This window comes from Oryctolagus cuniculus, chromosome 12 (genome assembly GCF_964237555.1).
Source record: "Oryctolagus cuniculus chromosome 12, mOryCun1.1, whole genome shotgun sequence".
Lineage (NCBI taxonomy): Eukaryota > Metazoa > Chordata > Mammalia > Lagomorpha > Leporidae > Oryctolagus > Oryctolagus cuniculus.
In genome coordinates, this window is record NC_091443.1 from 91950263 (window position 1) to 91964622 (window position 14360).

Genomic DNA, 14360 nt, shown 5'->3' on the forward strand with positions numbered 1-14360 from the left:
GCTGTATTCGTTTACATTGCCACCAGCAGTGGATTAGGGTACCTTTTTCCCCACATCCTCGCCGGTGCTTATTGGCTTTTGATATCTGTGTGAGAGCCATTCTAACTGGGATGAGGTGAAACCTCATTGTGGTTTTTGTTTGCATTTCTCTGAGGATGAGTGGTCCTGAGCATTTTTTTCATGTGTCTGTTGGCTATTTGAATTTCGTCTTTTGCAATATGCCTATTTAAGTTCTTTGCTCATATCTTGACGTGATTGTTTGTCTTGTAACAACAGTTCCTTGGGCTCTTTAAAGATTCTGGATATTAATCCTTTATCAGTTGCATAGTTTGCAGTATTTTCTCCCAGTTTGTCTTCTGTCAGTTGCCTCTTCACTTTGCTGAGTGTTTCCTTTGCAGAAGAGTCTCAGTTTGATGTAATCCCATTTGTTTATTTTTACTTTGATTGCCTGTGCTTCTGGGGTCTTTAACAAGAAGTCTTTGCCTATGCCAATGTCTTGCAGTTTCCTCAGTGTTCTCTTCTAGTAATTTGATGGTATCGGGTAATAGGTTTAGAGTGGATTTTTATGTAAGGTGTGAGGTAAGGGTCTTGGTCCATCCTTCTGCCTGAGGAGATCCAGTTTTCCCAGCACCATTTGTTGAAGAGACTGTTCTTTCTCCAGGTTTTGATTTTAGCTCCTGTGTCAAAGATTAGTTGGTTATAGATGCATGGATTGATTTCTGGGGATTCTGTTCCATTGGTCTACATGTCTGTTTTTGTACTAATACCAGGCTGTTTTGATTCTAACTGCCCTGTAGTATGTCTTGAAATCTGGTATTGTGATGCCTTCAGCTTTTTGTTGTGGAAGATTGCTTTAGCTATCTGAGGTCTCTTGTGTGTCCATGAATTTTAGCATCATTTTTTTTTCTAGCTCTGAGAAGAATATCACTGGTATTTTGATTAGGATCGCATTGAATCTGTAAATTGGGACATCTCCCAATCCACAAGCATGAAAGATTTTGCCATTTTTTTGTCTTCTATTTCTTTCTTTAATGTTTTGTAATTTTTATTGTAGATATCTTTCACATCCTTGATTAAACTTATCCAGGGTAGATGTTTAGCTTTTTGTTGTTGTTGTTGTTGTAGCTGTTGTGAATGGGACTGATCTTACAAGTTCTTTCTCAGCCATGGCATTGTCTGTATATACAAAGGCTGTGGATTTTTGTGTGTTGATTTTAAATCCTGAAACTTTACTAAACTCTCTTATGAGTTCCAGTAGTCTCTTAGTGGCGTCTTTTGGTTTCCCCTATATAGAATCATGTCATCTGCAAACAGGGATAATTTGACTTCCTCCTTTCCAATTTGTATCCATTTGATTTCTTTTTATTTCTTAATAGCTCTGGCTAAAACTTCCAGAATCATATTGAATAGAAGTGGTCAAAGTGAGCATCCTTGTTTGGTTCTGGATCTTAGTGGGAATGCTTCCAACTTTTTTCCCCAATCAATATGATGCTGACTGTGGGTTTGTCATAAATTGCCTTGATTGTGTTGAGGAATGTTCCTTCTTTACCAAATTTGCTTAAGGTTTTTATCATGAAAGGGTATTGTATTTTATCAAATGCTGTCTCTGCATCTATTGAAATAATCATATGGTTTTTATTCTTCAATTTGTTAAAGTGATGTATGACACTGTATTTTTAAATTATGGAAATGTTTAAGCTTGAAAGTATATAAATAGGGGCCGGCGCTGTGGCACAGTGGGTTAATGCCCTGGCCTAAAGCACCGGCATCCCATATGGGTTCCGGTTCTAGTCCCGGCTGCTCCACTTCTGATCCAGCTCTCTGCTATGGCCTGGGAAAGCTGTGGAAGATGGCCCAAGTCCTTGGGCCCCTGCACCCGCATGGGAGATCCAGAAGAAGCTCATATAAATAGTGAACCTCCAATACACCTGTCACCCTCAGCTTTAGCATTTACTTGTATTTTTCCAATCTTGTTTTATCTATTTCCTGCTGCCTTTTTAATTCTCCAGGTTATAATCACGTTTATATCAGAAAAGTTTTTTTGTTTGTTTGTTTGTTTTCTGACATGGCAAGATATCCCAGCACCAAATCTGGAATCAACCATTTCTCCCATAAACCATGATTACTTTCAGTAAGGGATGGTATCAGATAACAAAATTGAAATGTAGGTTTATTGAAATTTTTAATTTTTATTTTTATGTACTGTGCCATTGTGTTTCGTAATGGTAGCCTTGCTCCATAAGCAATATTACATTCCTCTGAAAGGAGAAGACAGACACATCTCAGAGATGAGACTTAAAGGTTCACTGACCAAAATGTTAGGTGTATCTGACAGGTGACTCTAATATTGATGGGTAAATATTTTTAATAAAGGATTTTTAAAAATTAAAATACCATTTAACACTATCAGGTTACCTCTACTACCAAAGAAGGAACTCCTCAACTTATAAATACATGACTTTTGAAGGTTTGCTTTTGCCACCGTTTGGTTTTTTTTTTTGTTTGTTTTTTAGCATTCAACCCACTTTCTCATAGTAATAATACACATCATAAAACATATTATTGACTTCCTATATCATAAAATCTATATATTTACATGAGAGGGAGAGACAAAGATCTTCCATCCACTGGTTCACTCCCCGGATGGCCACAATGGCCAGGCCTGGACCAGGGCATAGCCAGGAGCCAGAGACTTCATCTGGGTCTCCCACGTGGGTACAGGGACCCAAACATCCTCCGCTGCTTTTCCCAAGCCATTAGCTGGATCAGAAGTGGAACAGCCAAGACACAAACCGGCAGCTTAACCTGCTACGCCACAATTCTGGCACCTGTATATTATTTTCAGAATGAACCAAACCCAAGACTTTGCCTCATTTTTCCTCCTGCTGCCCCGCTGCAGTAAAATGTATAGAAGCCAGAGGTGAAGAAGCCCGTAAAGGAGAAAAGGCTATCTTCATTGTAGCATGCAGAAGGGCTCCTGGCAACCACCCGCCCTTCCTTCAGCTTGTGCTCGGCCCTCACAGAGCTCCCTCCCTTCGCCCTCTCAGGAGAGCCGTCTAGCAGATATCCAGATCAGCTTCTTTGTGGGCGGAGTGCTTTGGTCTCAGATACGCCATGGGAGGGAAACTGATGGCAGAAGAGAGACTGAATAACCAGGAAAACGGCCAGTGGAGAAACATAAAACTAATCGGAGAGAACGTCACTGAAAGAAGAACATAGCGTATATAGAGATCCAGAAGCTACTACATCCATTCAATAAGTACAGGAAGACATGAATTTTCAGATTTAAAGCGCATAGCAAGTGCTGAAACAGAGAATCAAGTAACATACTCTACCCCATCCTCACAGAACCGCAGACTCCTAGGATAAACAGAAGATCCAGAGAGAAGTCATGCACAAAATGACAGGTGTCAGGCCAGATCTCTTGTCAGTAATCAGGATTGCTTTAAGACAGTAAAAGATTGCCTACAACACTTTGAAAGGAAATTGTGTACAGTCCAGGATTCTATATCCTGTCCAACTATTAATCAAGGATAAGAGCAGAAGAAAATTCCTTTCAGACATTTAAGAACTCAAAGTGTACCTTCTCTTGGAGTGAAAAGAAATGAGTGAATTACACATTCACTGTCATTTTTCTTGATAAACAGAAGATCAGCATTGAATTTTTCATTAAACATTTTCATTTGGGTTTTTTGTTTTAATTTTTTAAATCTCATTTCTGCAAAAAGGTTTCGCTGTGGGGAAAATAAGGAGGGATTATAAATAGTACAATTAGTAGTCGTGGATTTATACCATATAGTAAGCTTTAAAGCTGTGGCAAACAGCAACAAAATTACTTTCAGCAGGCTGAAATATTCCATATATTGTACATGTACCTAGCTCAAAACGTTCCATGTCTCCCAACAACTCCCAACAACTGGTGGGCAACCCAGGACTGCTCGCATCGCAGGCCCAACTGACTGGTACGCCCATGGCCAGCAGAAGCAACAGCATCCATTCTCCCATCACAGCGGGAATGACATGATCTGGCTTGAATTAGAAAGCATCATTCTGACTGTGGTGTTGAAAATAAACCTGAGGATGGAGCAGTAGGACAAGGGGAGAAGAAGCAGAGACCAGTTTGGACATCAGTGCAGTATTCTGGGCATGGTGCTGACAGTTGAGGTGGTGAAAAGAAGTCAGAGCCCAGGTATAATTTGAAGGAAGAGCTGAGAGAATTTTCCGACTGATTAGAAGGAGGGAGCAAGAGAAGAGTCAGGATTTTTTCGTCTGAGCAGTAGGAAGGGGAGGGATAAGTTGAAGGAAAAGATTAAGTTTTAAATGTTAGATTTCAGACATCTAACCTGCAAGATGTCAGTTACTTGGATTGGCACTTGGACATATGAAGGTATTGCAGAAAATTAATGGAAAATGGGATTAAAAGATAAGTTTATTTTGGTACAAGAAATTTTTAAATCTATGCCTAGTTTTTTCATAATAAACATTTTCCATGAACTTTTTGGAGATGCTTCATATATACCTTCTGTTCTGATGAAAAGTCTGAAATGGAGATACAGTTTGGGAATAGTCAGCATGTAAATTGAATTTAAAGGCTTGAGATTGTGTGAGATCACTTAGGAGTAAATAGAGATGAAGAGGTGTGAGGACTGGGACCTTAAGGCACTTCCATCATCTAAGGATCAGGGAGATAAAAAGGAAGGCAGCCAGTGAGATAGAAGGAGAGCCAAGAACGGGGCCCTAGGTATCATGGGGAGAACATGTGTCAAGGAGTCACTGACTAGTTTATGCTGCTAAGAGCCCAAGTCAGATGAGCCCTGAAATTCACTGTTGGATTTAGCAACATGGTTGTTGGTGTTTTCCTTGAAAAGCTCTGTTATGTTTTCTCATACAGTCACAAAGGTACTAGGATCTGAAAACCAAGTTGTCTGGACCTAAGTACTTAATAAATGGAACTGTTGGGCGTTTCTTGCCCTAGGCGGTGTTGTGAAAAATCCTGAGATCCCAAGAAGGACACAAAATAAGAAAGTTAGGCATCTCTGCTTTGGAGGGTTACGTTAACTGAGAAAATGGAGGTGACTGCCTACCTTTTTCTTTGTGCTAAAAAGCTTGACTTAGTGATCTTAAGTCTGATTAAATTATATGCAGTTACTAAGCTTTTCCTGACAATGTTGTTCAACATAAAATGAAGACAACTTTATCCTACAAAATGTCAGTAATACATCTTGCATGCATTTTTCTTCTTGCCTCCGTAGGTATGGTCTGAATATGCGTTGCCTGGCAGCTCGGGTCAACTATAAGACTTTGATTATCATCTGCGCACTCTTCACTTTGGTCACAGTACTGTTGTGGAACAAGTGTTCCAGTGACAGAGCGATCCAGTTTCCCCGGCACCTGAGTAGTGGCTTCAGAGTGGATGGATTAGAGAAGAGAGCAGCAGCGTCTGAGAGTGACAACTATGTGAAGCACATGGCCAGACAGCAGTCTGAGGAGGCCTTCCCTCAGGAGCAGCAGAAAGCGCCCCCTGTGGTGGGAGGCTTCAATAGCAACGGGGGAAGCAAGGTGTTAGGGCTCAAGTATGAAGAAATTGACTGTCTCATAAATGATGAACACACAATTAAGGGGAGACGAGAGGGGAATGAAGTCTTTCTGCCATTCACTTGGGTCGAGAAATATTTTGACGTTTATGGAAAGGTGGTTCAGTACGATGGCTATGATCGATTTGAGTTCTCTCATAGCTACTCCAAAGTCTATGCACAGAGAGCCCCTTACCACCCTGATGGTGTGTTTATGTCCTTTGAAGGCTACAATGTGGAAGTCCGGGACAGAGTCAAGTGCATAAGTGGGGTTGAAGGTTGGTATCTGCTTCACTTGCATCTTCCTAGCCTGGTCGTGTTGAGGCCAGAGGAACAGTCGGTGTTAGACAGCAGGTACATCACTTACTGTCGAGAGACCTTTCATCGCCCTGACATTGCAGGGAGTAACAGGTTAGGTCTGAACCTGCAGTGACTTTTTAGATTATGTGACTCCCAGGCTGTATTTAAGATCATACCTGAACAAATAGGGTTATTCCATTAACCTGCCTCTGAACTCTCACCAGCAAGGTCAAGGAATGAAATATCTATAACAGACAGGAACAGAACCATCCAGTGGCCCTGGAAGTGTCCGCCTGTGGCCTTGTTACCTGGTTAACCAGATGTCGTCTCTGGAAGCGATGACAGGATGCACAGACCCTGATGTCTTTGAACGTGTGCTGAACTCGTAGTCTGCCACATGCTGTCTTTTACTGTCTTTCAGCCTGGGCAGTTGCACTTCCCTTTGGGTATAATTAGGACATTTTGTAATTTGCTTTTCAAGCCTATGATTGACTAGAAAGATATCAATTTTAAACAGGGGGAACAATGTCATCTGTTTTGAGGGGCTGGCTCTGTGACATAGCGAGTAAAGCTGCTGCCTGCAGTACCAGCATCCCATATGGGCGCTGGTTCAAGTCCTAGTTTCTCTACTTCTTATCCAGCTCCCTGCTAATGCATCAGGAAAGCAGTGGAAGATGGCCCAAGTCCTTGGGCCCCTGCACCCACGTGGGAGACCTGAGTGAAACTCCTGGCTCCTGACTTTGGCCCAGCCCAGCCCTAACCATTGCAGCCATTTGAGAAGTGAACCAGTGGATGGAAGATCTCTCTCTCTCTCTCTGTCTCTCCTCTCTCTGTAACTCTGCCTTTCAAATAAATAAGTATTTTTTTAAATGTTTTGAGATTGCTTCACTTCTTCATTTTGTTATGATTTTAATATCTTAGTATTACTATCTTAAAATCTGTATTGAACAAGCCTTGACTTCATAGATTTTTTGCTTCGGAAAGAGGTTTGTGCTCACCTAGTGATGCTGTGGATGTTATCAGACTGTCAGTTCGACAGCCTGCAGCCCACCCCTGTCTTTGTAACTAATGCTAGCTTTATTCATCGTATTGGGAACTGGAGTCTGCATACTCTGATGCAGTTTCTCCTTTGTCTTCCCTTATATATTGTTTATTTTTTAAGGTTTATTTATTTATTTGAAAGGCAGTTACAGAGCGAGAGAAAGAGAGACACAGCTCTTCCATCCACTGGTTCACTCTCTGAATGGCTGTAATGGCCAGGACTGGGCCAGGCCAAAACCAGGTGCCAGGAGCTTCATCCAGGTCTCCCATGTAGGTGCAAGGACTTGGGCTATTCTCTGCTGCTGGGAGCTAGATCAGAAGTGGAGCAGCCAGGACTTGAACCAGCACCCATAGGGATGCTGGCACTGCGGGCCATGACTTTAACCCTCTACACCACAGCACCGGCTCCTATTTGTGTTTTTAATAATATCTTCACCAAATGTCTAGAAGGGGTTAGATTCACCTGTATTCTTACCATGTCAAGATAATTGTTACCACAACTGTGTATATTTTCTAGAGGTCTTTGTACTTAGACATATGCTTTAACAGAGTTGTGTTGCTGTTATACAGGGATTCAGAAAGATACAGTAGATTTCAAAGCTGTTCTCTATTTCCCCATAACATATTAGGATTAAAACGTTCCCCCTTGTCATTGAGTTTTTATTCTGTAGTGAGAACCTGCCATGATATCTGTGATGAATGAGGCTGTTCTCTTTAGTTGGACACTTAAATTGTTGCCAGGGTTGTTTTTTACTAATATAAATAATGTTGTAGATATTTACTGTTAATCTTCATGTGCTGTTTTAATTATGTTCTCAGAGTACTGCTAGTAGAAATATACTGCTCTGAAAATATAATTAACTACCATGTAAAACAGTATAAACTCTGAATCAATTTTGTCAAATTCCTATCCAAAAAGGTGAGACCTACTGAGACTTCCAGTAGCAGAGTGTGAGAATGCTTTTGTTCCTCAACTCTTGCCACCATGGAAGATTGTTTTTAAATCTCTGATTCACAGAGATTTAATTTGTCATCTTCAACAACTAGTAAGGACAAATATCTTTTGGGGAGGAATTTTTATTTAGTTTCATTTTTTATTTTAAAGACAGAGGTCTTCCATCCATTGGTTCACTCCCCCAAATGGCTGCAACAGCCAGGACTGGGCCAGACTGAAGCCAGGGTTCAGGAACTCCATCCAGGTCTTAGGTGGCAGAGACCCAAGGACCTGAGCCATCATCTGCTGCCTTCCTAGGATGCGCATTAGCAGGAAGCTGGGTCAGAGCGGAGCTGGGAGCTGTCAGGCATTCCAGTAGGGGATGCAGGCTTCCCAGATGTCCTCGCGATCACTGCTGGATGCCTGCTCTTGGAGTATCTTTGGTGTTTTGATATCTTTTTGATATTTAACCTTGTGTTCATGTTCTTTCTTCTCCTGGTGTGATTAATATTTTTCTTCCATGTATTTGTATGAATTCTTATTTATAAAGTAAGATTAGTAGTGCTGTGACATTTGTTAAAAATATTTTCTTCGGTGTGGTTGGTTTTTAGTTTTACTTATGATTTCTTTTATAAAGTTTTAGGTTTTTTTAATAAAAATTTATTTATTTCGAAAGGCAGAGTTACAGAGAGAGGGAGAGACAGCAAGAGACCTTCATCTGCTTGTTCGCTCCCCAAATGTCTACAATGGCCAGGGCTGGGCCAGACCAAAGCCAGGAGCTTCATCCAGGGCTCCCACATAGGTGCAGGTGCCCAAGACCTTGGGGCAATCCTCCACTGCTTTCCCAGGCGCATAAGCAGGGAGCTGGATCAGAAGTAGAGCACCTGGGCTTGAACTGGCGTCCATATGAGATTGCCAGGCGCTACAGGCGGTGGCTTAACCTGCTACACCACAAATCCCGCCCAAATTTTTAGTTTAGTTTATGGATTTTTTTGTTTGTTTCTTTAAAAAAATTATTTAGAAACAGTTACAGAGAAAAAGGAAGATATGGACAGAAAGATCTTCCATCAGCTGGTTTATTCCCCCAAAGCAGCCAATGCTGGGCCAAGCCAAAGCCGGGATCCAGGAGCTTCATCCAGATTACATGGGTGGAAGGGACCCAAGCACATGGGCCATCTTCCACTGCTTTTTCCAGGTACATCAGCAGGGAGCTGGATCAGAAGTGGAGCAGCTGGGACACAAACTGATGCCCATAGAGAATGCTGGCGTCACAGGTGGTGGCTTTACCTGCTGCACAATGACAACCCCTACTTCTTTGTTTTGTGTTTAGAAAGGCATACCAGGCATTGAAAACTTTGCTCAGAATTTTATGAGAAGTAATTCATTAGTGAATTATTTTTAAGAATCTGTAGCTACATAAACAACTGTAATTCAATTATAAAACACTCCTTAAAATCTTAACAATTGCATTTTTGACAGGAAGGGTAGAGAAAAGTATTCCAAGCTCGGATTATTATATTTTAAATTGCTTAGTTAAAACTGTCTTCTTAAGCAAGTAAATACTTTAACTATGAGATGACATACTGAGTCAGCTGAAAAATCACCAAGCCGTGACACTGGAGGGAGAGGTGAGTGTGATTAACATGAGTGTTAAGTAAAAATGTCTACAAGTTCAGGGCTAATATTTAGACTCCAGCTGTGATGATATCATCTTGCATGCCTCTGAACTGTGTGAAATACAACATCTATAGCTGTGAGCAACAGGCAGTAAAAGTCCATCCTTGAAAGGTAATTGATGGTGTTACATTGCTGTCAGCAAATACTGAGAGGGTGAATGAGTATCAAATTTTGTTTTTCATATTTGGTTTAATTGGTACTAGTTTGCAGTAATTATAAAAAGGTATAATAAGGAAGCTCAAAAGTTGCTGATAACTCAGTGACATTCTCCAGAAGTGAACCGGTGAGGAGTGCTCTTTAGAATAGGCTTAACAGTGGTGGATGTGACTATTCGTTGTATTTCTCTTTCTTGTAGGTGTGCCGTTATCTACACAATGGGGACCTCAAGGCTATTTCTACCCAATCCAGATTGCACAGTATGGGTTAAGTCATTACAGCAAGAATCTCACTGAGAAGCCCCCTCACATAGAGGTATATGAAACAGCAGAAGACAGGGACAGAAGCAGCAAGTCTGGCGACTGGACAGTGCCGAAGGGCTGCTTCATGGCGAGCGTGGCTGAGAAGTCCCGGTTCACCAATGTGAAACAGTTCATTGCTCCAGGTAAGTTACACACGCTGTGCCTGCCAGTCTTCTGTTGATTGGTGGCACCTGGTATTCCCTTAAACTTTTATTATGGTTTTGAAAAACACATTAGCAGACACTTTCTGTTGCATACACAAAGAAACAAATGGTATCACCTGAGTGAAATCCTTGACGAAAGAATAGCTGAAAAATCAAGATTATTGAAAGAAATGTTCACTCAATGAAGAGCCAAGCCAGAGATTAAATAAGAAACAGCTCATCCATGTTGTGTACCTTCCCATAACCCATAGGAATGAAGTTCCTTAATTTAATATGTGGTAGATGATAATTTAATTTTTAAAATACTTTTGCATTAGGTAGAAATATTTTATGGAGTGAGCTAGCCTTTCCTTTGCCTATTTTTGGCCAATGTCTTTTTACTTTTTCAAGAAAATATGACACATATTTCAAGAAAATATTCCTAAACAAGCCTGCTTCCGATATTGAATTTTGTTAATGGACAAGATTATCTCAAACTTCATATAAAACCATTTTCATTAATAAAATCATTTATAAAATCAAATTAACTGTATGCAACATTTCCCCTTTTACTAAGGCAGTCTCATTAATTAGGATGTAATGTATTCTTCTACATTAATCAATATCCATGAGAATTAATGAGCCCATTGCTTAGAAAAAGACAATGGAATAGTTTTAGCTAACACCTCAGGCCTAATTCTCTGTGGGGATACATCATCAAGAGCAGAACACCCCCTTTCCCGCTGACCTGGCAGTCGGTAAATAAAGAGGAGCACTGCTGTCCGCCCTCTTCTGTGCTCTCTCTTTGTCCTTTATGGGCGGCTGTGGAAGTCCCCGACCTTGAAAGCCACAATACAGATCTACTCATTCTGGATGGCCGACAGTAATGGGTCTATGAGTGCTGAATGCAGTGTGAATAATGGGTGACCTTTGTTTTTGTTCTGTAACTAGAACTTCTTTTTCCACATGGCATTCTGTGGTTTTCCAGTCTATAGAGCATCTTTGCTTATTGTAAACCAACAGGCGTGGCTGAGTGAGAGGGTTCAAGGAAATGTTTTTAAATATTTAGCTATGATACCTAAGAGGTGACTGGAGCAGGGAATACTAGACGTTTGGTTTTGGGTGCATCCTAAGGAGCCTGTTTTGCACTTAGTGATGTTGTCTGGGTTAGTGTAGAAAGGAGCAGCATTCATCTGGCTCTCAGGCATCTGGGAGGTTTTCTAGAATGATCTTTTGAATGCGATCCTTTTGGAGTAACAGATTTCCTTGTACACTTTTGGGTGATATGAGTAACCACATGCTGAGTGAGAGATGCTCACCCTGGCCGTCTGTCCTGTAGCCAGGAGCTGGAGAGAAAACTGCTTCCTACGCAATTCTGGGCATGTGAAAGAGAGAACTCTGTGACAACCGCTCTGCCAGGGCGACACAGCGACTCAGAGGGGAACTCACTGTTGGTGGGAGTGTGCTAGCTGGGACTGGGACGCGTGTTTTGATATCCTGGATGTGCCTGTTGCATACTATGAGGATATGAGGGGAGGGATGGATTGAGGTTACATGGGAGTTACTGCTCAGAGCAGAGAAAGGAATCAGAAAGGTGAGACAGTTTTATTGAAGCCTAAGTGTGAGAGGTGAGGCTTTTTAGAGGGTGTAGGCCTCATGAGAGACAGAGGTAGAGAATCGTGGTTGAGAAAAGGTCAGCACTTGTCCATAAAAGCTGCAGCCTAAGTGAGGCAGCACTCGGGCCCACAGGCTACGTTCTGTTGGCCTTGTATTTTTTTCCTTTCTTGGCCTTGAATTGTTTTTCCTGAAAGGAAACAAAATCATCTACAATGCAGAATCATAAAATGAATCTGCTGCCTATTTTTATTGTTTCATTGATAAATAATGTTTTGTTCCTAATTTTAAATGAATAGAAACCTTAGGCCTGTCCTATTCTGTTAAATTAAACTAGCTGTCCATTTCCCAAAGCACTCTTTCATTTCATTCCCATGAGCTCACTTTCTTCTGTCTCTGTAGCCACTCTGTCAGATCCTTGTGAACGTCTCTTGTGCCCAGCCCTCATCCCTCCATTGTCTCTCCATCTGAGGGCCTCTTCTCACTCAATGTAGGAAACCTGTTGATTAAATGAATGAAGACAGCTTGTATTGTATTTCAAAATGCTGACTTAAAGAATATTCTTTTTTACAGCTTTATAGAGTTGTAATTGACAAATAAAATTATGTGTATATTTCAGGTATTCAATGTTATGCCTTGATGTATCAAGTACAGGTATATACTTGTACTGAGAAATGAGTACTGTAATCGAGTTAATACATCTGTTGTCTCACATAATCACCCCATGAGAGAGAGAGAGAGAGTGTGTGTATGTGTGTGTGTGTGCTGGTGAGAACATTTAAGATCTACTCTCAAGGCCAGCATTTTTAGGTTCCATATAAAAGTGACATCATATTTTTGTCTGATGCATTTCACTTAGCATTACGCAAAGTTCATCTGTCTTGTCACAAACAACAGGGTTTTGTTCTTTTTTATGACTGAATGAGATTCCATTGTGTGTAGATGCCAGTCACCCGTCACCAGACACATGTTATCTCTGTGTCTAACTGTGGTAAGTAATGGTGCAGTGGACATGGGAGTGCAGGTGTCTCTTTGAGAAACCAATTTCATTTTAGGGGTATATACCCAGAAGTGGCATTGCTGGGTCACATGGTGTTTCTATTTTTAATTTTATGAGAAGCCTCCATACTGTTTATATAATGGCTGATCCAGTTTACATTCCTATCCAAAACATATAAGGGTTCCCTTTTCTCCATGTTCTTGTCAACATTATTTATTTGAAAGGCAGACTTAGAGAGAGAGATCCTCAGTCCTCTGGTTCACTCCCCAAATAGCCATGACAGTCAAAGCCAGGAGCCTGGAATTCCATCCAGGCTTCCCACATGGGTGTAGAGGCCCAAGGACTTGAGCCACCTTTTGCTGCTTTCCCAGGTGCATTAGGGATACTGGATCAGAAGTGGAGATGTCAATGTTGCAGGGAGCGGCTTAACCCTCTGTGCCAGAGTGATGGTGACCCATTCAGTGTTCCAACAGGGATGAGGTGATAGACCACATGGCTTTCATTTGCATCTCCTTGATGATGAGTGGTCCTGAGCACCTTTCTGTGTAGCTTTAAAAAAAAATTATTTTATTTATTTGAAAGACAGAGTTACAGAGAGAGGTAGAGACAGAGAGAGAGGTCTTCCATCTGCTGGTTCACTCCCCCAGATGGCTGCAACGGCCAGAGCTGCGCCAATCTGAAGCCAGGAGCCAGGAGCTTCTTCTGGGTTTCCCACATGGGTGCAGGTGCCCAAGGACTTGGGCAACCTTCTGCTATCCCAGGCCATAGCAGAGAGCTGGATCAGAAGAAGAGTAGCAGGGACTAGAACCAGCACCCATATGGGATGCCAGGGCATTAACCCGCCGTGCCACAGCGCCAGCCATCTGTATATCTTTTGACCAGTGGTGCCATGTAGAAAAATCTATTGAGAGCCTTTGTCCATTTTTTAATTTTATTATTTGATTTTTTTTTTGCTATTATGAATTCTTGATATATTTTGGGTATTAACTCCTTATCAGATACATGGTTTGCAAATATTTTCTCATGTTCTGTAGGTTGCCTTTTCATTTTGTTGATTGTTTCATTAGTGGTGCAGACGCTTTTTAGTGTGGTGTCACCTCTCCCCACCTTTGTTATTCTTTGCTTTTGTTGCCTGTGCTTTTTGGTATCCTATCCAAAAAATCATTGTCAAGACCAGTGTCAATACTGACCTAAAATATTTATCATGCTTTGTTGCCTACAGCACATGGACATGTACCACAGATACCAAAAACAAGCAGTTGTGGTGACTCCTTGGATTAATTGCGCAGAGAGAGTAGTGGTCTTGGATTTAAACAGCAGAAAAGTTGCAACTTTCTACTAGTCAGTTGGAAGCCGAATGCTCAGGCAGCTCACTGCTTGCAGTGGAGCTCAGAACATGGGTAACTTGCTCTCGTTCAGATCTTCCTGAAAGGTGTAAGCAGGCAGGGTGGCCTCTTCCGCCTGTCTGTGAAATTAGAAGACCTGTCTCATAAGACTGCTGGGAGGATTAGGATTGGTAGCTGGCTATCACTTCTCTGACTCGGTAACCCCCTCTGCTGGTGTGAATGTTTTACGAAAACCACCAGTGGATTTTTTTTTAAAGGTTACATCCTATAACAT

General features: G+C 41.4%; 1 protein-coding gene across 5 annotated transcripts in view; it reads left to right on the plus strand.

Annotated features, from left to right (window-relative positions):
• Nucleotides 1-14360, plus strand: part of GLCE (glucuronic acid epimerase) — a 121489-nt gene that overhangs the window by 77915 nt on the left and 29214 nt on the right. For 4 of the 5 annotated variants that reach the window (XR_011380949.1, XM_017338286.3, XM_017338288.3 and 1 more), the window contains 2 exons: nucleotides 5253-5851; nucleotides 9881-10126. Coding sequence is in view for 4 of the 5 variants with exons in the window: in XM_017338286.3 (XP_017193775.1) it covers nucleotides 5266-5851; nucleotides 9881-10126 (832 nt within the window). In the remaining variant the exon portion in view is untranslated. The remainder of the gene's footprint in view (nucleotides 1-5252; nucleotides 5852-9880; nucleotides 10127-14360) is intronic. The other variant, XM_017338287.3, reaches the window with a different exon arrangement.